Genomic DNA, 23278 nt, shown 5'->3' with positions numbered 1-23278 from the left:
GTGTGTGTGTGTGTGTGTGTGTGTGTGTGTGTGTGTGTGTGTGTGTGTGTGTGTGTGTGTGTGTCTGTGCAGCAGTGCGTGTGACCCTAAGAGTGTGTGTGTGAGAGATAAATATTGCATGAGGCTCCTGATGAGAGGTGGACAAACACTCCCAGCTGAGCTCCCACACACACACACACACACACACACACACACATATCTCTCGGCGCTGTCTTCACATCACATTAAACAATCTGCGGTTGCCATGACGACCTGAACACTTTGCCACTCCCACCTGCTGTGACCTGTCAGCCGTGAACCAATCAGAGGACAGACTCTAAACTTTACCTGAAGAACAACCGTCATGTACGCCTGTCACACACTCCTGTCGCACACTCCTGTCAAACACTCTTCTAACACACTCCTGTCACGCACTCCTGTCAAACACTCTTCTAACACACTCCTGTCACACACTCCTGTCGCACACTCCTGTCAAACACTCTTCTAACACACTCCTGTCACGCACTCCTGTCACACACTCTCACAGACTCCTCCTTTCACACACTCCTCACACTCTCACGTCCGTCTGATGTGAATGTTTCACGGGGCTGTAGCTCTCAATGCTAATGCTAGCCTGTGCTAGCATTAGCATCACTGTAGCTCTCAATGCTAATGCTAGCCTGTGCTAGCATTAGCGTGGCCTCCAGGGGTGTGGCCTCCATGGTTTAATCGGTCATGTGATGGATTAGTGCACGGTGCATGCAGGGGGCGTGGCCTCCGGGGGCGTGGCCTCCGGGGGCGTGGCCTCCGGGGGGCGTGGCCTCCGGGGGGCGTGGCTCCAGGGGGCTACGATGCTACAGCATGAGATCCTGGCTGTATTTCGTTTCCCTGCCAGCCTTCATTGTTGTAAATTTTTGTTTTATTCCCATAAATTCCCACAAATTGCCATTAATTCCCATAAATTCCTGATCATTCCCATGGAAAGTTTCCAGTTTGGAAAATTCCCAGAATTTATGAACCCCAATTAACATCAGTACCCGTAACTCAGTGAGTCCATCGTCACGTGTTAGAACAGTCAGAACAAGGTTCTCCTACACTATTATAACTAGTCCTGTCACCGGACTGGTCACTACACTAACTAGTCCTGTCACTGGACTGATCACTACACTAACTAGTCCTGTCACTGGACTGATCACTACACTAACTAGTCCTGTCACCGGACTGGTCACTACACTAACTAGTCCTGTCACTGGACTGATCACTACACTAACTAGTCCTGTCATGTTGTTGAAGCCCAAGTCATCCTCCATGTGTGGCTGTGAACGACCTCCAACAGTCTCTGTGTCAATGTTACACCAAATCCCACATGTTACAGTCTACAGTCCACAGTGCGCAGCATAGTGGTGACTCTACAGTGTTTTCAGACTGTAGTTCTGCGGTTGTTGCTGCTCAGAGGGTGTGGTGGTGACTCTACAGTGTTTTCAGACTGTAGTTCTGCGGTTGTTGCTGCTCAGAGGGTGTGGTGGTGACTCTACAGTGTTTTCAGACTGTAGTTCTGCGGTTGTTGCTGCTCAGAGGGTGTGGTGGTGACTCTACAGTGTTTTCAGACTGTAGTTCTGCGGTTGTTGCTGCTCAGAGGGTGTGGTGGTGACTCTCACTCTCTTTCTTTAACTTCACGCTTCAGAACTGCTCATTAAATATGAATGAGCTGGCCCCGCCCCCTCTGGCCCCGCCCACCCCCCTGTGTGTGTGCACGGTGAAGCCCCGCCCCCTCTATTCCCTCCGGATCCCTCCCTCGCTCCCTTTCTGCTTGCCTCTCAGAACAATGTGTCGTTCAGTATAATGGGATTACAGCCATCGAGCCGGCTGCTCTCTCTCTCTCTCTCTCTCTCTCTCTCTCTCTCTCTCTCTCCTGTCATCCCTCTCTCCTGCTCTCTTTCCATCTGTCTGTGGTAGCACTCGGTCCTCGCCTGGTGTTCAGCCTCTTTCAGCTCCTGTCGTCTGTTTTCCTTTGGAGGGATGAAAGAAAGACGGAGTGCTAGCTGAATGAAGTAAGTCTCTCTCTCTCTGTCTCTCTCTCTCTCTGTCTCTGTCTGTCTGTCTGTCTGTCTCTCTCTCTCTCTCTCTCTCGTCCACTGATCGTTGTGATTGACAGCTGTTTAATTAGCGGAGCGGGAAGCAGATCGGACTGAGCACAAGTTTTCCAGGCTGATGATGATGATGATTGTGATGAAGGTTTCTGTGATGGAGAGATGAATGAGAGACGAGAAACTCCTCATTTCTGTGTGTGTGTGTGTGTGTGTGTGTGTGTGTGTGTGTGTGTGTGTGTGTGTGTGTGTGTGTGTGTGTGTGTGTGTGTGTGCGTGCGTGCGTGCGTGCGTGCGTGCGCGCGAATCAGGGCGTCTCTCCCTGAATGAGCAGGAATCAGCAGCCTCAGTTTGTTTTTTGAATAAAACCTCAGAGTGAAGGGTCTCTGCTGGAGGAGGAGGAGGAGGAGGAGGAGGAGGAGGAAGAGGAGGAGGAGGAGGAGGAGGTGCAGGTGGAGGATGGAGGTGTGCTGCCGGAGGTGCAGGTGGAGCGGCTGCAGCCTGTCCTCTCCCAGCAGGGGGGCGGGGCTTCCCCGGACCCTTCACCTATCAGACTGTCTGTCTGTCCAGACGCCGATCAGCCACAACATTAAGACCCCCCGGTGCCTGTGTGCATCCAGATGTTGGCAACAGCTGGAGGCGGAGTCTCACACCTGCTGCTCTAATGAGTGAATCCAGCTGTGAGAGGGTGAGAGGGTGAGAGGGTGAGAGGTCACCGAGCGGAGGGTGAAACATTCCTCCAGACAACTGAGAGGACGTGAAGCTATGTTCAGCCAGCGCGAAAAAACCCGGTCACAACTAGTTCCATGAGTTAAAGCCTGTGTGTGTGTGTGCGTGTATATGTGTGTGTGTGCGTGTGTGAATGTGTGAATGAGGTAGTCGGTCGTCACTTTTCAACAAACCTTTGTGAGGTTTAAGATTTTGGGCTCAGAACCAGGATTAGGTTTTGGGTAAGGTGGGAGTGTTCAGGAGTGTTAAGTAGTGCTCAGGAGTGTTCATCGTGTTCAGGGGTGTTCAGGAGTGTTCATCAGTCTTTAGGAGTGTTCAGGAGTGTTCATCAATGTTTAAGAGTGTTCAGGAGTGTTCATCAGTCTTCAGGAGTTTTTTTTTCTTTTATGAAGACGACAAACAGTACAAACGAACACCAAGCTTTCAGACACTCCGTTCACACCTGTCATTACAGTCAGAAGTGTCCGCTCTGCCGCCAGCGCAGAGGAAACAGCGGACCGGGATTTCCTGATGACCAGACGGAGCAGAGTTTCTCCATGAGAGCCGTCGTCTTCACTGCTTTAAGTTTTCAATGTCAGCGAACCTTTCATGTGACGTTTCAGCTCTTCTAGAGAGTGGTTCCAGTCTGGTTTGTTCTCCGCCCATTTCATTTAGTGGACGTGGAATCTCCCCAGCGTCATCAGTCTTCAGGAGTCTTCAGGGGTGTTCAGGAGTGTTCAAGAGTGTTCAGGGGTGTTCAGGGGTGTTCAGGAGTGTTCAAGAGTGTTCAGGGGTGTTCAGGGGTATTCAGGAGTGTTCAGGGTGTTCAGTGGTGTTTAAGAGTGTTAAGGAGTGTTCAGGGGAGTTCAGGAGTGTTCAGGATCAGGACCAGGAGTTACTGGAGGCAGTGTCGTCATGGAAACCAAGTCCCAGAACACTGTAGTGTAGTGAAGTTGGAGGCTGATGAACCCAGAACCTGTCAGAAGTAGAAAGAGGAGGAGGAGGAGGAGAAGAGGAGGAGGAGAGGAGGAGGAGGAGGAAGAGGAAGAGCAGGAGGAAGAGGAGGAGGAAGAGGAGGGGAGGAGGAGAGGAGGAGGAAGAGGAGGAGAGGAGGTACGCTGTACTATTGTGTTTCTGCATCGACACAAGATTCTTAAAGGATCCTTCATTTTTGTGTTCATTAAACTTCAGACCCCCTCCACCCTCCCCTCCACCCTCCCCTCCCCTCCCCTCCACCCTCCCCTCCCCTCTCCTCCACCCTCTCTTCAAAGCCTTGTTATAATCTTGTAAAAACTCAGCTCTCATAAACACATAGTGGAGCTGCTTCACGCCTCGGGGTGGAGGGGGGGGGGGGGGGGGGGGGGGGGGGGGGTGGAGGGGGTGGAGGGGGTGGAGGCGGGGGGGTTGCTCTAACATAACTACACCTCCTCCCCTCCTCCTCATCCTACTGCAGACAGTTGCCGGTTCGATTCCCTGTCTCCTCCTTGTCTCCATCCAGCTGTTGTAGGCTGTCTCTTGTGTTTGTCGTCATGACGACGGCTTCATCCGCCCAGCGCCGCTTCAGCGGAGGGGGCGGGTCAATGGAGCACCTGCAGGTCAGTCCAGCCAATCGGAGCGCGGCAGGCCCGGGTCCCAGCTGGACTCCATCCTGGGGGGCCGCCGATAGCCTGGGGGTCAGCATGTGACCCGATGGGGGCCGAGTGGAGGGTGGAGCTGGGGATGGGGGTGGAGGAAGCCTGAGGGTGGGGGGGCTCGCTGTGTGGATGACGAGACAGACTGCAGGTGGAGGAGGAGGGTAAACTCCACCATGTGAGCCCCACCGATCAACACCAGTTACGCAGCTGACTAATTGGAGAGGAGGCTGCAGCGAAAAAACATTCTCACACACACACACACACACACACACACACACACACACACACACACACACACACACACACACACACACACACACACACACACACACTCTCTCTCATTGAAACACACTCATAGGCAGTGATGGAATTAGCTTCAATATCATTAATGCCCATCACCTCCACACACTTGTTCACACATTGCCTGCAAACACACACACACACACACACATACATCTGCTGCATGTGTGCCTGACAGTGTGTGTGTGTGTGTGTGTGTGTGTGTGTGTGTGTGTGTGTGTTACAGTTGGAGTATCAAAGTCTTGAAGTTATTAATATTTCATGTTTCCAGTGATCAGTATTCAGTTTGAGGAGGTTTGAGTCAGAACAGCCGCTGCTGCAGAGGAGAACCTGAGAGAACCAGACAGAACCTGAGAGAACCTGAGAGAACCAGACAGAACCTGAGAACCTGAGAGAACCTGAGAGAACCTGAGAGAACCTGAGAGAACCAGACAGAACCTGAGAGAACCTGAGAGAACCAGACAGAACCTGAGAACCTGAGAGAACCTGAGAGAACCTGAGAGAACCAGACAGAACCTGAGAACCTGAGAGAACCTGAGAGAACCTGAGAGAACCAGACAGAACCTGAGAGAACCTGAGAGAACCAGTCAGAACCTGAGAGAACCAGAGAGAACCTGAGAGAACCTGAGAGAACCAGACAGAACCTGAGAGAACCAGAGAGAACCTGAGAGAACCAGTCAGAACCTGAGAGAACCAGACAGAACCTGAGAGAACCAGACAGAACCTGAGAGAACCAGACAGAACCAGAGAGAACCTGAGAGAACCTGAGAGAACCTGAGAGAACCAGTCAGAACCTGAGAGAACCAGAGAACCTGAGAGAACCTGAGAACCTGAGAGAACCTGAGAGAACCAGTCAGAACCTGAGAGAACCAGACAGAACCTGAGAGAACCTGAGAGAACCTGAGAGAACCAGTCAGAACCTGAGAGAACCAGAGAACCTGAGAGAACCTGAGAGAACCAGTCAGAACCTGAGAGAACCAGAGAGAACCTGAGAGAACCTGAGAGAACCTGAGAACCAGTGAACCAGAGAACCTGAGGGAACCTGAGAGAACCTGAGAGAATGGAGAGAATCTGAGGGAACCGGAGAGAACCAGAGAACCTGAGAGAATCTGAGAGAACCGGAGAACCTGAGAGAACCAGAGAGAACCATAGAGAAGTGAAGAACCTGAGACAACCAGAGAACCAGAGAGAATCGGAGAACCGGAGAACCAGAGAACCTCAGAGAGGGAGGAGGAAGATGAGTGAGCCGGTGGTTCTGGAGCTCCAGTAGAACCTTAGTCTGAACTCCACTAGAACCCAGTAGAACCTTAGTCTGAACTCCACTAGAACCCAGTAGAACCTCAGTCTGAACTCCACTAGAACCCAGTAGAACCTCAGTCTGAACTCCACTAGAACCCAGTAGAACCTCAGTCTGAACTCCACTAGAACCCAGTAGAACCTCAGTCTGAGCTGCAGAACGTCACTGAGCTTCTCTGGTTTCTCCTGTCTGGAACGGTTCCTGCGGTTCCCATGATTCACGTCTGCGGTGGAACTTTTACAGCTTTCAACTCCGACAATAAAGTCAAAAATAGAAGCACTAATAAAGGGGCGTGGCCTCCGTAGGGGCGTGGCCTCCACAGGGCAGCACTTCAGCCCTTCATGAAAAATAGAACCCTGAGTCTCCAGCAGGAACCGTTCTCCAGCTGCTCCACATCCCCTCTGGACAGGATCCCCTCTGGACTGGATCCTCTCTGGACAGGATCCTCTCTGGACTGGATCCCCTCTGGACTGGATCCTCTCTGGACTGGATCTCCTCAGGACGAGATCCTCTCAGGATGGGATCCTCTCTGGACTGGAGCCCCTCAGGACTGGATCCCCTCAGGACAGGATCCCCTCAGGACTGGAGCTCCTCTGGACTGGATCCCCTCAGGACTGGATCCCCTCAGGATGGGATCCTCTCTGGACTGGATCCCCTCAGGACGGGATCCTCTCTGGACTGGATCTCCTCAGGACGGGATCCTCTCTGGACTGGATTCCCTCAGGACGGGATCCCCTCTGGACTGGATCCCCTCAGAATGGGATCCTCTCTGGACTGGATCTCCTCAGGACGGGATCCTCTCTGGACTGGATCCCCTCAGGACTTGATCCCCTCAGGACGGGATCCTCTCTGGACTGGAGCCCCTCAGGACTGGATCCCCTCAGGACTGGATCTCCTCAGGACTGGATCTCCTCAGGACAGGATCCTCTCTGGACTGGATCCCCTCAGGATGGGATCCTCTCTGGACTTGAGCCCCTCTGGACTGGATCCCCTCAGGACTGGATCCGATCAGGACTGGAGCTCCTCTGGACTGGATCCCCTCAGGACTTTATCCCCTCAGGACGGGATCCTCTCTGGACTGGATCTCCTCAGGGTGGGATCCTCTCTGGACTGGATCTCCTCAGGACTGGATCCTCTCTGGACTGGATCCTCTATGGACTGGATCCTCTCAGGACGGGATCCCCTCTGGACTGGAGCTGCTCTGGACTGGATCCCCTCAGGATGGATCCCCTCAGGACTGGATCCCCTCAGAATGGGATCCTCTCTGGACTTGATCTCCTCAAGACAGGATCCTCTCTGGACTGGATCTCCTCAGGGCAGGAGCCTCTCTGGACTGGATCTCCTCAGGACTGGATCCTCTCTGGACTGGATCTCCTCAGGACGGGATCCCCTCTGGACTGGAGCTGCTCTGGACTGGATCCCCTCAGGATGGATCCCCTCAGGACTGGATCCCCTCAGAATGGGATCCTCTCTGGACTGGATCTCCTCAGGACAGGATCCTCTCTGGACTGGATCTCCTCAGGGCGGGAGCCTCTCTGGACTGGATCCCCTCAGGACTTGATCCCCTCAGGACGGGATCCTCTCTGGACTAGATCCCCTCAGGACTGGATCCCCTCAGGACTGGATCCTCTCTGGACTGTGATCTCTCTCCTGCTCTCCTCCCTGAACTCCCACAGCTGCTCCTCCAGCCTGACGCTTAAACAGCTGGTTGTGTCCCGTGAGGCTCGTTACCATGGCGACAAATTAATGACCTCCTAGGACGGTGAAGATGAGGAGGATGAGAATGATGATGGTGGTGATCATGGTGATGAGGATGGTGATGATGATGATGAGGATGTGAGGATCATGATGATGATGATGATGATGATGATGATGAAGGCCGTCTACTGTCTGAGTCAGACGGGAGGAAATTCCGTCTGTTTGGAAATTACTTTTTTATTTCTTGTGACAACCGCTGACACCATCCATAAGTCTCTCTCTCTCTCTCACACACACACACACACACACACACACACACACACACACACAAACACACACGTCCCACTGGGATTTAAAGAGTGTGTGTTTGTGTGTGTGTCACAGTCGTCACACAACCTCGATGATATCAAACCGTCCCTGTGTCAGCGAACGCCGGGAGATATTCATGAGCTCACCAGGGGCGTGTGTGTGTGTGTGTGTGTGTGTGTGTGTGTGTGTGTGTGTGTGTGTGTGTGTGTGTGTGTGTGTGTGTGTGTGTGCCTGTATAATAAAGCTGAACAGGCAGCAAAATAATCCTGAAGCAGGAAAAACAGAAGAGAGACAAAGACGGAAAGGAAAAACTCAGAAGGCCAAACAAACGCAGAGGTGAAAGCACTGTGTATGTGTGTGTGTGTGACTGTGTGTGTGTGTGTGTGTGTGTGTGTGTGTGTGTGTTAGACTGTGTGTGTGTGTGTGTGTGTGTGTGTGTGTGTGTGTGTGACTGTGACTGTGTGTGTGTGTGTTTTTGTGTGTGTGACTGTGTGTGTGTGTGTGTGTGTGTGTGTGTTTTTGTATGTGTGTGTGTGTGTGTGTGTGTGTGTGTGTGTGTGTGTGTGTGTGTGTGTGTGTGTGTGTGTGTGTGTACTTGTACAGCTATATGTTGTGAGGACCTTTTGTGAGGACATTGGGTTTTTAACCTTACAAGTGAGGACAATTTTTGGAAAGTGAGGACATTCTTGCTGGTCCTCACTATTCGATGGGTCTTTTTTGGCCTTTTTGAGGTTCAGACATGATTTCTGGTTCAGGGTCACAGTCAGGTTTAGGTCAGGTTTAGGGTCTGGTTCAGGGTTACAGTCAGGTTTAGGTCAGGTTTAGGGTCTGGGTCAGGGTTACAGTCAGGTTTAGGTCAGGTTTAGGGTCTGGTTCAGGGTTACAGTCAGGTTTAGGTCAGGTTTAGGGTCTGGTTCAGGGTTACAGTCAGGTTTAGGTCAGGTTTAGGGTCTGGTTCAGGGTTACAGTCAGGTTTAGGTCAGGTTTAGGGTGTGGTTCAGGGTTACAGTCAGGTTTAGGTCAGGTTTAGGGTCTGGTTCAGGGTTACAGTCAGGTTTAGGTCAGGTTTAGGGTCTGGTTTAGGGTTACAGTCAGGTTTAGGTCAGGTTTAGGGTCTGGTTCAGGGTTACAGTCAGGTTTAGGTCAGGTTTAGGGTCTGGTTCAGGGTTACAGTCAGGTTTAGGTCAGGTTTAGGGTCTGGTTCAGGGTTACAGTCAGGTTTAGGTCAGGTTTAGGGTCTGGTTCAGGGTTACAGTCAGGTTTAGGTCAGGTTTAGGGTGTGGTTCAGGGTTACAGTCAGGTTTAGGTCAGGTTTAGGGTCTGGTTCAGGGTTACAGTCAGGTTTAGGTCAGGTTTAGGGTCTGGGTCAGGGTTACAGTCAGGTTTAGGTCAGGTTTAGGGTCTGGGTCAGGGTTACAGTCAGGTTTAGGTCAGGTTTAGGGTCTGGGTCAGGGTTACAGTCAGGTTTAGGTCAGGTTTAGGGTCTGGTTTAGGGTTAGGCATTAATTTTTGATGGTTAGGGTTCGGGGCTGGAAATGCATTATGTCAATGAATGTCCTCACAACATATAGCTGTACAAACGTGTGTGTGTGTGTGTGTGTGTGTGTGTGTGTGTGTGTGTGTGTGTGTGTGTGTGTGCGTGCGCGCGCGTGTGAGACTCTGTGTGTGTGTGTGCGTGTGTGAGAGACTGTGTGTGTGTGTGTGTGCGCGCGTGTGTGAGACTGTGTGTGTGTGTGTGAGAGAGACTGTGTGTGTGTGTGTGTGTGTGTGTGTGTGTGTGTGTGTGTGTGTGTGTGTGTGTGCGTTCTCGTATTTCTATCCTTGTCGGGGCCAAATGTCCCCACAAGGATAGCAAAACGTGGAACGACGTGCCTTGTGGGACCTTTTTCCGGTCCTAAGTAGGAGAAACAGTGTTTTCTTGACCATGTTGTTGTTACTGAAAAAAGTAAAAGTGCAAAAACATTTCTTTAGGGCTACGCTTTGTTTTGGTGTGGGTCAGGGTCAGGGTCAGGGTCAGGGTCAGGGTCAGGGTTAGGGGTTAGAAATGAATGGGAGTCAATGGAATGTCCCCAAAAGAGTGGGAAACCCAACGTGTGTGTGTGTGTGTGTGTGTGTGTGTGTGTGTGTGTGTGTGTGTGTGTGTGTGTGTGTGTGTGTGTGTGTGTGTGTACAGAAGCGCTGTGTCTCTTTCTGGATTTTTGTGGCATCATTGCTTGAAGTTTGTTATGAAATATTTTCAGAATAAAACTAGAATCTGACGTTTTCCTGAAAGAATCAAATCAAACATTTAAAAGTCTCAATCAGCCGGTCTTTAGTCTTATGACCAGTCTTTAGTCTTATGACCAGTCTTTAGTCTGCAGGCAGGTCTTTAGTCTTATGACCAGTCTTTAGTCTTATGACCAGTCTTTAGTCTGGAGGTCAGTCTTTAATCTGCAGGCCGGTCTTTAGTCTGGAGACCAGTCTTTAGATGTGAGACTTTACCCAGTCTCACACCCGGGTCCCGGTGTGAACAGCTGTTCGGCCTACAGGCGGAGTGACGCTGACACAGACGGCTGTTTTCTGTTTACGATGCGACACGTGGAGCTGCAGGTGAAACCACTGGAGCTCTGACGGGGAATCGAACCGTGCTGAGCTGTGCCAGGCACTGTGCCTGGCTCCAAGGCTCCTCAGCTGAAAGTAGGACAGGTACCGACTCCGAGGGGGGCGGGGGGACGGGGGGGGGGGGGGGGGGGGGGGGGGATAAGGACAAAGAAATTTAACTACATACACACATCTGCCTGAATGTGTGTGTGCATGAATGTGTCGTCTCTTTGAAGAGTGAGTGTGAGAGTCAGCAGTGATGATATGAGGGTGTGTGTGTGTGTGTGTGTGTGTGTGTGTGTGTGTGTGTGTGTGTGTGTGTGTGTGTGTGTGTGTGTGTGTGCGTGCCTGAGGTAAGGCAGCCTGTAATCATCACCTCACTGTGTTGAAAGCAGCCTGTCCTTCATTTACATACAGAGAGAAAGAGGAGGGGGCGAGAGAGGAGCAGACCCAGCAGAAAATTGAAAAGGGGGGGAGTCGCGGATGGGGGGATGAGGGGGGTGCCGAGGAAGAGAGAGAGAGAGAGAGAGGCGGGAACAAAAGAGGAGTGAAGCTCAAACTGCTGCGATTAGCAGACTGAACCGCAGCATCGGCCTGTTGCCACGGTTACCAGCTGGGACGGCGCCAATCCCACGACAGCCAATCACAGGACGGGACCTGGAGGTCCATCATGTCACATGGTCCTGCTGCCCTGGGCAACTTAGTTCCGGAACTCCTGGAAGAAGGGTCCAGTAGAGGGTCCAGTAGAGGGTCCACTAGAGGGTCCACTAGAGGGTCCAGTAGAGGGTCCACTAGAGGGTCCAGTAGAGGGTCCAGTAGAAGGTCCAGTAGAGGGTCCACTAGAGGGTCCACTAGAGGGTCCAGTAGAGGGTCCACTAGAGGGTCCAGTAGAGGGTCCACTAGAGGGTCCAGTGGAGGGTCCACTAGAGGTTCCAGTAGAGGGTCCAGTAGAAGGTCCACTAGAGGGTCCACTAGAGGGTCCAGTAGAGGGTCCACTAGAGGGTCCAGTAGAGGGTCCAGTAGAGGGTCCACTAGAGGGTCCAGTAGAGGGTCCAGTAGAGGGTCCACTAGAGGGTCCAGTGGAGGGTCCACTAGAGGTTCCAGTAGAGGGTCCAGTAGAAGGTCCACTAGAGGGTCCACTAGAGGGTCCAGTAGAGGGTCCACTAGAGGGTCCAGTAGAGGGTCCAGTAGAGGGTCCACTAGAGGGTCCAGTAGAGGGTCCACTAGAGGGTCCACTAGAGGGTCCAGTAGAGGGTCCACTAGAGGGTCCACCAGAGGGTCCAGTAGAGGGTCCACTAGAGGGTCCACTAGAGGTTCCAGTAGAGGGTCCAGTAGAAGGTCCACTAGAGGGTCCACTAGAGGGTCCAGTATAGGGTCCAGTAGAGTGTCCAGTAGAGGGTCCAGTAGAGGGTCCAGTAGAGGGGGTCCACAGAGGGGGATGTGGTTCCACAGAGTCCAGGACAGGGTCTGACCTCTTAAGCCTGACTTAGGCCTGTCCGTTCCTTCGCCGGCACTGAGCACATCTTGCTTCTGCGTCGGGGGAACGGCCTCCTCTGCGGTTCCAGTCTTGGTTTGTTCGTGGGAGGCTCTTGGCGCTCTGTGGCTTCTCTTCCGGTCAGTCAGAGGAAGCAGTGGCGACGGGGCGGCTGTGTGGAGCTGCAGCTCCTCGGTGGAACAGCAGACGACGTGACTCCAGTTGTTGTTGCGCAGGCGACGCAGGAGGCGTTTGCGGAGGTGGTCCGTCCGACCGTTAAACCACTCGAGGACGATATTACGTAAAGACCCGGAAACTACGTTCTGAGCGGACCAATCACAGCCCTCGACGTTCACGTCACCACGCGTCGACATGACGCATGGTTAGGATTTTTGGGAGGTGCGTGTCAAGCCGTAGCGTAGGGGCTGCGTCGACGGCGTAGGTTCTGCGACGCAGAAGCATACGAAGGCCTTTAGTTTTCACTGGAAGTCCAAGCATGGGCTTCCTTCGCCCTCAGTTGTGTCTGCAGGTGATCGGGTCTGAGCATGGGCTTCCTTCGCCCTCAGTTGTGTCTGCAGGTGAACGGGTCTGAGTGTGGGCTTCCTTCGCCCTCAGCTGTGTCTGCAGGTGATCGGGTCTGAGCATGGGCTTCCTTCGCCCTCAGTTGTGTCTGCAGGTGAACGGGTCTGAGTGTGGGCTTCCTTCGCCCTCAGTTGTGTCTGCAGGTGAACGGGTCTGAGTGTGGGTTTCCTTCGCCCTCAGCTGTGTCTGCAGGTGATCGGGTCTGAGCGTGGGCTTCCTTCGCCCTCAGCTGTGTCTGCAGGTGATCGGGTCTGAGCGTGGGCTTCCTTCGCCCTCAGTTGTGTCTGCAGGTGAACGGGTCTGAGGTGGGTTTCCTTCGCCCTCAGCTGTGTCTGCAGGTGAACGGGTCTGAGCGTGGGTTTCCTTCGCCCTCAGCTGTGTCTGCAGGTGAACAGGTCTGAGCGTGGGTTTCCTTCGCCCTCAGCTGTGTCTGCAGGTGAACGGGTCTGAGCGTGGGTTTCCTTCGCCCTCAGCTGTGTCTGCAGGTGGCAGTGGAGCGCCGGAGTGTCTCACGCTGAGCGCTGATCTGAATTCAGGAGATCAAACAGGAATTTCTTCTCGAGTCTTTTTCCTCATTTCTGACTGGAACGCTCCGTTGCCTCCGGCTCTCTCCACACCTCCACTCCTCCTCCACTCCGTTCCCCTTCTTCTGTCCTTCCTATAACCTCGCTGTCTTTCTTCCAACTTCACTACTCGCTTTACTTTCTGCCCCCCCCCCCCCCCCTTGCTGATGCATGAATTATAGATGAACTCCCTCCATCAGCTGACTGAAGGCATTAGCATACAGACTGACTGCGTGAGGATGTGCAGTATTACCATGGAAATGTTGAAGAGTGTGTGTGTGTGTGTGTGTGTGTGTGTGTGTGTGTGTGTGTGTGTGTCCTGAGGCCTCTCTGGGTGTTTCCCAGCATGCACCAGGGCGAGTTAAACAGTGAGTGTTCCTTTAGAGTTTGGCTCACAGGAGGGAAGGGCGAGCGAGCCCAACTCAGACTGAGAGAGAGAGAGGGAAATAGAGTGAAGGAGGGAGAGAGAGAGAGAAAAAGACAGAGAGAGAGAGGGAGAGAGAGATCGAGGCAGAATGGTGTTTTGTGCTCCTGTAAAACTCTGAGATCATTTCTACATTTTCTCCGAAGCTGAATTGAAGCTGAAAGTTGCTGAAAAGAGTCGAACAGGAAGTAGACTGAGGTCACTTCCTGTAACAACGCCCCTCAGTCTCACTGCATGACGGCAAAACCAGAAGGACCAGAAGGAACCAGCTGAGCCTAGTTCTGTCTTGGACTTCAGTCTGCGGCTCCTGGGCTGAGGGCAGGAGGGATTTGAACCAGCAGCCCGGCGTCCGGGCGGTGCTGCCTCTGGGATCAATATCATCAAACTGCATCCAGCATTCTGTGGATGAGGCCCACAGGAGGAGGGCAGCGGGCCGGTTCATGGTTGGCTTGAACCGGTTCTGGCTGGTTCTGGCCGGTTTGAGCCGGTTCTGGGCTCTGTGGGCCGGTTCTGGCAGGTTCTGCTGATTAAACCAGTGCACTGGTGTGTCGGATTGTGTTTTTTAAAGTTGTGACCAGGAATCCCTACCCGGGACCAGAACCAGAGTCTGAGTCCTACTCACAATCTGTCTCTTCTGTATACACACACACACACACACACACACACACACACACACACACACACACACTCGATGAAGATGTGAGGTTATGGGATTTTTGAGGAAGCGCTTCAACATGACTGCAGCTCTGGATTCTTCCACTTCCTGTTCCCACAGGAAGTGGAAGGATCTAGCGCTTCCTGTGGGACCAGGAAGTGGCTGCAGGTTGAAATTCCTGGCTCAGGAGCAGACCACCGTCTGTGAACACTCCAACAAACTTCTAGATAGTGTGAGATGTGAAAACACCCCTCGGTCTCCAGAGGCTCGGGTCGGCGCAGCGTTGCCGAGGAAACAGGCCTGTTGCCATGGCGACGCCGCTACAGGCAACTCACTACAGTTTGAGTCTGATGTGTAAAAAACGAGAAGCAGGAAAATAAAATCCGTTGAGGAGAAGGAGGACCAGGATCAGGATCAGGACCAGGACCAGGACCAGCAGCAGCACCAGGATCAGGATCAGGATCAGGACCAGGACCAGGACAAGCACCAGGATCAGGATCAGGACCAGCTCCAGGACCAGGATCAGGACCAGGATCAGGACCAGGATCAGGACCAGGATCAGGACCAGGATCAGGGCCAGCTCCAGGACCAGGATCAGGACCAGGATCAGGACCAGGATCAGGACCAGCTCCAGCTCCAGGACCAGGATCAGAATCAGGACCAGGATCATAACCAGCACCAGGATCAGGACCAGGATCAGGACCAGCACCGGCACCAGGACCAGGGTCTGGACCAGGATCATAACCAGCACCAGCTCCCGGACCAGGATCAGGACCAGGATCAGGACCAGCTCCAGGACCAGGGTCTGGACCAGGTCCAGGGGCTTCATGGTTCCAGCTTCCTCCCACAGTGGAGCGAAGACAGAGGTCCGGCGCTCTGAGGACGGAGGACGGAGGACGGAGGACGGAGGACGGACAGAAGCGCAGCCTGCTGGTGTTTCAGGACGTGAGGCTGAGTCTGGTTTGGAGGTTCAGTCCTCTGGAGCCGAATCTGGTCCACAAGAAGAACCTGGACTCCGCCCATTTCACCAGGTCTACAGGTGGACTCACCTGAGGAAATGGGCGGAGTCTAGTGAAACAAAACCAGCAGCCCCAGCGGCTCAGCCTGGACCGGGCTGAGGAACCTGGTTCTCTCGATGATGTTCTTCAGGTTCTTGGTGATGTCCTTCATCTTGTCTCTGTCTGTCTCACCTGTTGCAGGTAAAGAGGAGCTGCCATGTCGGCCTCCTCCGTCCCTCCGTCCCTCCTCCTCCTCCTCCTCCTCTTCCTCGCCCCTCCCGTCCATCCCGTCCATCCTGATGATGCCTTGCTTCAGAGGCTGGAGCTGCAGGGCGCCCCGCTGTCTCACCTGCTCCTGGACCCGGGGGCGGGGCGTCTGTACGTGGGCGGGGTCGACCACCTGTACCAGCTGACCCCCGACCTGAAGGTGACGTCTCACGTGAAGACGGGTCCTCACCTGGACTCCCCGGACTGCCTGCCCCCCATCGTGCCCCAGGACTGCCCCTCGGCCACGCCCACTCACAACCACAACAAGCTGCTGCTGCTGGAGCCGGGCCGGGGGGCGGGGCCGGGCCAGGGGGCGGAGCTGGGCAGCCTGATCGTGTGCGGGTCGCTGTTCCAGGGCATCTGCGACAAGAGGTAAGGCGGCAAGACGTCGCGCCACGCTCCAGCGCCAACTCTCAGAGACCCAACGCCGTGAAGCGGCGACCGTCCGGCGGGGGTCCGGCCAGCGCCCCGCCGGCCAGGCCGTCAGCTGGACCACCTGGTCCCGACGGTCCGGTCGGCACTCCGCCCGCCGGAGCGGTGCGCAGCCCGGCGGTCGCCCTGACAGCAGAACGCTTGTGTCCCTGCAGGAGTCTGTCCAACATCTCGCAGCTCCTCTACCAGACGTCCAACCCCGTGGACACGCAGTACGTCGCCGCCAACGACCCCCGCGTTTCCACCGTGGGCGTGGTCATCAGCACCCGGACCAGGCCGGAGGGCGGCGGCGGCCCGCTGCGCCTCCTGCTGGTGGGCCGCGGCTACACCAGCAGGGGTCCGGGCGACATCCCGCCCATCACCACGCGCCGCCTGTCCCCGGTGGGTCCCGCCGCGCCGCGCCTTCTCCCAGGAGGAGGAGCTCGGCAAGCTGGTGGTGGGGAGCTACTCCGAGTACAACAACCACTTCGTGAAGGCGGTCGCCCACGGCGACCACGTCTACTTCCTGTTCTCGCGGCGCGACATGTGGCACAAGAAGGAGTACCGGACGTACGCCTCGCGGCTCTGCGCCTCCGACCGCAGCTTCTACTCCTACGTGGAGGCGCCGCTGCTCTGCCACGGCGGCTACAACCTGGCGCAGGGGGGCGTGGCTCGGCGCTCACTCGGGCCGGCCCGCCCTGTTCGTGGTCATGGCGGCGGGGCAGGCGTCCACGCCGGTGGCGACCGGCCGCTCGGCGCTGTGCGCCTACGGCATGGCCGAGCTGGACGCCCTGCTGCTCCGGGCGCAGGAGGTGTGCTACACCGGCGGCGGGCGCGGGCGGCGGCGGCCGCGAGGAGGCCTACATCGAGTACGCCGTCTCCTCCAGGTGCCTGAGGCTGCCCAAGGTGAGAGCAGTGTTCACCGACAGTGGATCCCCTCAACCCCGTTCCACAGGGTGGTCTGAGGGTGGTCTGCTCACGACACTGGATTCTGTTCAGGCAATTCACTGTTCACTGACAATGGTGTTGACAGCTGACCCCAGACAATGGTGACCCCAACTGACCCCAGACAATGGTGACCCCAACTGACCCCAGACAATGGTGACCCCAACTGACCCCAGACAATGGTGACCCCAACTGACCCCAGACAATGGTGACCCCAACTGACCCCAGACAATGGTGACCCCAACTGACCCCAGACAATGGTGACCCCAACTGACCCCAGACAATGGTGACCCCAACTGACCCAGACAATCATGTTCATAAGTGACCTCAGATGAAGAACCTCTTGACCTGTGGGAACCTCAGGTGACAGATGAGGAGGGAACCTGAGGATCCAGACCGCCTGGTTGTTCGACCTCCAGAGACCTGAACGGCGGCTCAGACAGTGGTGTTCCCCGGAGCCCGTGCGCTGGTTCCCGGTGTTCCGCCTCTCCGGTTCCTGCAGCTTCTCTGAGTCTGGAGCTGCTTCACTGCAGAGTCCTCAGAACGTTCCGGCTGCTTCCAGGAACCCGAGCCGTGCAGCAGCTGCCGCCTGAAGCTCGCTGCACATTCTGCTGATGTCATCAACTCTCAGCCAATCAGAGCGCGGCGGCGACTGACTGAGAAATCCTGCTTTTCCTGTAAAACAGGAAAAGTGGTGAATCAGTGGGACAACTGACAACTGACCCCAATAACACAACCGCAAGCACGCGTGTGTGTGTGTGTGTGGTGTGTGTGTGTGTGTGTGTGTGTGTGTGTGTGTGTGTGTGTGTGTGTGTGTGCGTGTGTGTGTGTGTGTGTGCGCGTGTGTGTGTGTGTGTGTGTGTGTGTGTGGATTAAAGTGTTATCTTTTATCAGCAGCTGGACTGATCATCAGACAGCTGTCACTCAAACACAGCTGGTAGGACGAATGTGACCCACATACACACACTGATGTGTGTGTGTGTGTGTGTGTGTGTGTGTGTGTGTGTGTGTTGTAAAGCTGACATGTATGTTTGTTGTTTGGTAAATAGGACTCCCTCTCTGAATACCCCTGCGGAGGCGAACACACCCCCAACCCCATCGCCAGCGCCGTGCCCCTGCCGGCCACGCCCACCGTCACCTCCACCACCCAGCTGACCGCGGTCGCCACGGCAACGGAGGCAGGACACACAATCGCCTTCCTGGGGGACAAGGACGGCCGTTTACATAAGGTGACCCCCCCCCCACACACACGCACGCACGCGCACACACACACACACACTCTCCGTACACCTGAATGTCGGCTGACTCCGTCGTCATGGTGACGCCAGGCTCCATCTCTCAGGTTTCCGTCTTTATTTCTCTGACTGTTTTTTATTGTTTAAGTTTTTTCTCTGTTTACATAAAACTTGAATCCCGTCTGACTGTTCTTTACACCCGTCACGTGTGTTGTTTGTCGTGTCTCCTGTTTGTGCAGCGTCTCCTTGTGCCTGCTGCTTCCCATTGTGTGTCTGCTCCTGGTTGTGTAGTGATATGTGTGTGGTGTGTGTGTGTGTGTGTGTGTGTGTGTGTGTGTGTGTGTGTGTCTGTGTATGTATGTGTGTGTGTGTGTGTGTGTGTGTGTCTGTGTATGTGTGTATGTGTGTGTGTGTGTGTGTGTGTGTGTGTGTGTGTGTGTGTGTGTGTGTCTGTGTATGTATGTGTGTGTGTGTGTGTGTGTGTGTGTGTGTGGCTGCTCCATTGCTGATTTCGTTTCTAATTTGAGGATTTTAATCTGCTTTGAAGCTGGGTGTGTTGTGTTGTGTGTTGTGTTGTGTTGTGTGTTGTGTTGTGTTGTGTGTTGTGTTGTGTTGTGTTGTGTGTTGTGTTGTGTTGTGTTGTTTTGTGTTGTGTGTGTTGTCTTTTGATGAGGATCCGCTCCCTCTCTCCTCTCAGCCGGATCGTCTCTTTCAGTCTTCCAGTCTGTCTTCCTCTGCCGTCTCTGATCCGTCTTTATCCTCAGCGTCTCCCTCAGCGCTCTGCTCTCATTCTGATCAGCACACTTCCTGGTCCCTGGTCCCTGGTCCCTGGTCCCTGGTCCCTGGTCCCTGGTCCCTGGTCCCTGGTCTGTGCCTGTTAGCCTGGGTTCTATATGATCCCTGGTCCCCAGACCCTGGTTCCTGGTTCCTGGTTCAGGGTCAGAGGTCAGGTGTTGCTGTCTGCAGCTGCCGGTTTCACAAAGGAATCAGCTGTTTTCCTGTTTGTGTTCAACTGGAAACACTACACACACACACACACCACACACACACACACACACACACACACACACACACACACACACACACACACACAGTATCATTGAGTTGCAGAGCTGCAGGCTACAAACTGCTCTGTTCCCTCAGGGTGTGTGTGTGTGTGTGTGTGTGTGTGTATGTGTGTGTGTGTGTGTGTGTGTGTCAGCTCGGGGGTCTGGTCTTGTATTTGTCACATGGGACCAGGCACAGACTTTGTTGTTGTTGGCTAACGGTCTCCCAGGTGCATTCTGGGTAGGGATCTAGCAAGATGCCCCTGAAGCTTTGTGTGTGTGTGTGTGTGTGTGTGTGTGTGTGTGTGTGTGTGTGTGTGTGTGTGTGTGTGTGTGTGTGTGTGTGTGTGTGTGTGTGCGTGCACGCGTGCATTTTCCTATCCTTGTGGGGACCAAATGTCCCCACAAGGATAGGAAAACCTGCTCGATGTGCCTTGTACCTTCTTCCGGTCCTCATGAGGGAAACAGTGTTTTCTTGACCATGTTGTTGTTACTGAAAAAAGTCAAAGGTCAAACATTTCTTTAGGGTTCGGCTGTGTGGTGGTCTGGGTCAGGGTCAGGGTCAGGGTCAGGGTTAGGGGCTAGGAAATGCATTATGTCAATGAGTGTCCTCACAGGGATAGAAATACAAACCTGTGTGTGTGTGTGTGTGTGTGTGTGTGTTAATGAGCTCTAATCCTGCCTGGAAGCTAAACTGCGGCGCTTTGATTCAACACGTTAATATTTCATCACATGCTGTCAGCGTTTCTGCACTCCTGCTGGAGTCTTACCCAGAATGCACCTGGGGGGCCGGCGGCTGATCAACAACAATAGGAACACGGTGTAATCACCACCGAACTGCAACAACCGTTGACTGAAGGCGCCTGGAACTCCGTCACAGCCGGCGGCTGCACAGCTCCTCCCAAAGTCTCTGTTAGCAGCTGCTAGTTAGCATTAGCAGCAGCTTGTTAGCATTAGCAGCTCCTCAGCATTAGCAGCAGCTTGTTAGCATTAGCAGCTCCTCAGCAGCTTGTTAGCATTAGCAGCTCCTCAGCATTAGCAGCAGCTTGTTAGCATTAGCAGCTCCTCAGCAGCTTGTTAGCATTAGCAGCTCCTCAGCATTAGCAGCAGCTTGTTAGCATTAGCAGCTCCTCAGCAGCTTGTTAGCATTAGCAGCTCCTCAGCATTAGCAGCAGCTTGTTAGCATTAGCAGCTCCTCAGCAGCTTGTTAGCATTAGCAGCTCCTCAGCATTAGCAGCAGCTTGTTAGCATTAGCAGCTCCTCAGCATTAGCAGCAGCTTGTTAGCATTAGCAGCTCCTCAGCAGCTTGTTAGCATTAGCAGCTCCTCAGCATTAGCAGCAGCTTGTTAGCATTAGCAGCTCCTCAGCAGCTTGTTAGCATTAGCAGCTCCTCAGCATTAGCAGCAGCTTGTTAGCATTAGCAGCTCCTCAGCAGCTTGTTAGCATTAGCAGCTCCTCAGCATTAGCAGCAGCTTGTTAGCATTAGCAGCTCCTCAGCATTAGCAGCAGCTTGTTAGCATTAGCAGCTCCTCAGCAGCTTGTTAGCATTAGCAGCTCCTCAGCATTAGCAGCAGCTTGTTAGCATTAGCAGCTCCTCAGCAGCTTGTTAGCATTAGCAGCTCCTCAGCATTAGCAGCAGCTTGTTAGCATTAGCAGCTCCTCAGCATTAGCAGCAGCTCGGTAGCATCTACCTGCTGAGCCGTGACGTCTCACATCAGGCTCCACCAGTGTTGTTTCCGTTAACAATGACGACGAGAATATTTGGTCAACGCCCCTTTTTTCCGTGACTAAACGAGACGTGACGAGCTAAAAATATCTCTTTAAAGACGGAAATGTGACGAGACGGATCTGTTGTTTTCGTTAACGAGATGAGATGAAAATGTCAGTATTTTGACTTTCAAAATAAATGAAATCAGATGCGATTCTCCAGCTTGTTCACGCAGATCGGCTGCTTTACTCTGAAAATATCAGCAGTTCACAGCTGCTTCCTGTTTGAGCAGCGGCCACTAGAGGGCGTGGAGCAGCTTCCTGCAGGGGCCCGGCGGGAGGAAAAGACGCAGCGATTTACGGATGAACTTTAATCAGAATCCAGCAGAAAATGAAACAGAACGCCTCCTAGTGGCAGACGGAGGATCTGATCCACTGTTTCTTCTTTCTTTCTTGTTTATTACAAAATTACATATTGCAAAATGACAAAATTGTCACATAGAGAAATACTGTACATTTGAGAACAATCATTTTCCAAAAAAAGGGACACCCTTGGAAGCAGACCAATGCTTATTGGCGGGGCCCTTATAGCATTAAGATAAGAGAATTTTACATTAAACACAGAAAATCACAGTCAGCCTACAGTTACCTAAGCTGTTACCTACGCTACACCAATCCTACCGGCACACGGCAACAGTGTTTGTTTCAATCATCAGCCAGATAAACACACATCAACATATCATTACATACAGATTACTCGTGGGCTTCAGAGGACATAAATAAGCCTTCAGCTCGTCGGGGTTCCGTTATATTTTTCAAGGAGATTAAGTTTAAGTTTCTTTTTGAAAATGGGCAAAGCCGAGACATTTCAAGGTCTTCACTCAGTGCGGACGCTTACTGCTGGACTTGTTCTTACTGTGAAGCTGCAACAGGAGCCCACCGTTGATCAGTGAAGATTTTTTTTCCTCAAGTACCGAATAAATCTTTACTTTTGCTTTCTTTTTTCTTTTTTTGTTTGTTTTTTGGAAAAATAATTGAGGTGTCTTATTTTGAAGAAATGTATTTTCACTTTTGTTTAAAATTTGTGTAGAGAGAATTCAGGTAAGGAATACTTACAAAGTTTATCAAACTGAAGTTGTGTTTGTCATTTCAGTTTTGGACTCCCAGTGTTTCTTACCCTCAAGTGAACCAAGGAATTCATTTAGTTTATTTCAGTTGTTTTAATGGTCGTATTTTCCTAATAACCATCTTAATATTGGTTTTATCGCTCCTCCAAAAGAATACCAGGCAGTTACTCTGACCAGTTCAGATCAGGAACAGAAACATAACAGACCAGTTTTAATAAAAGATCTCAGCCTTTATATCAGTCCGGACATTATAGAAATAGCCTGAAAGTACCAGCAGAACTCCTTCAGTCCTCATTCTGTCTGCAGAGCTCATATCAGCTCTGCACTGAGTTTGAAAAGTACCAAACTCGTCCAGTTTATTATGTGATATTCAAAGGCATCAGTGTGTTCTCTTGGTTTTGTGCTATTTAAGTGTATTTTATTATGTTTGTTTGGTTTACAGTTTCCTTTGTCTTTTTCCTTTTAAAGGGGCTGTATCCTGCTTTTTTAGCTCGTCCAAACCCTAGAAATGTCACTAACATGGTCATAGTTTATTTTTGGCGCTAAGGAAAAGTCATTTTGTGTGAAATAAAAGATTTTCTGGGGCTAATTCTGAAACCCGGAAGAGAAAACGCTCTGTTTCACTGAAGTCCCGCCTCTCCCCCTGTGGACTTTGACTGACAGCTACTTCAACCAATCAGAGCTTTGTTAGCGTCTCTAAGGGTTAGCTTTAGCTCTTTAGCTCCAGCTTCTCTACACGGAAATACACGTCTTTTCCTGTTAGAAACTCACCAAGCGCAGACCCTCCAGACCCTCCAGACCCTTGCTCTTGCTTGACTGTTGCTTTCAGACGATGGTTAAAGTTTATTTCCGTAATCAGAGTTAGAAAAAAGCGGCAACGCTGATTGCCGAGGGCCTGCGGACGTGGGAAAACAGCGCGTTTTCACGGTGGGAGGGGCTGCCTCTCTGAGCAGCGCAACAAGGAGGAAAGCTCAAACACGCAGGTACGAAGGAAAAAAACGCTTTGGGGTGTTTTGGTGAGAACAGAACTATATAACAAGGTTAAAACATACAAAAAGTGAATTTTGCATGATACAGCCCCGTTAAGGCATTTTTTAATGACTAAAACTGGACTAAAACCCGTTTGGTTTTCGTCGACTAAAACTAGACTAAGAGCCAATCCCAGATCTCCCCCTCAGCCCGACCCCTATGATAATGCGCGTTCACCTCCCAGTTCTACCTTTTGAATAGGGGGAGGGGAGAGGGGGAGGGC

At 52.8% G+C, this 23278-nt stretch overlaps 2 protein-coding genes across 3 annotated transcripts in view; both read left to right on the top strand.

Moving 5' to 3' along the window:
* The window catches only part of LOC115408444 (natural resistance-associated macrophage protein 2-like), a 918259-nt gene that overhangs the window by 281726 nt on the left and 613255 nt on the right, over positions 1-23278 (top strand). The window lies entirely within an intron of this gene.
* The window catches only part of plxnb3 (plexin B3), a 64923-nt gene that overhangs the window by 19168 nt on the left and 22477 nt on the right, over positions 1-23278 (top strand). Inside the window, 6 exon segments of the mRNA XM_030119197.1 lie at positions 15490-15927; positions 16143-16386; positions 16388-16636; positions 16638-16802; positions 16804-16872; positions 17961-18140. Coding sequence (XP_029975057.1) covers positions 15506-15927; positions 16143-16386; positions 16388-16636; positions 16638-16802; positions 16804-16872; positions 17961-18140 — 1329 coding nt within the window. The 5' untranslated portion in view covers positions 15490-15505.

Source organism: Salarias fasciatus, chromosome 20 (genome assembly GCF_902148845.1).
Source record: "Salarias fasciatus chromosome 20, fSalaFa1.1, whole genome shotgun sequence".
NCBI classification, from domain to species: domain Eukaryota; kingdom Metazoa; phylum Chordata; class Actinopteri; order Blenniiformes; family Blenniidae; genus Salarias; species Salarias fasciatus.
This window is presented reverse-complemented; position numbering and strand designations above follow the sequence as displayed.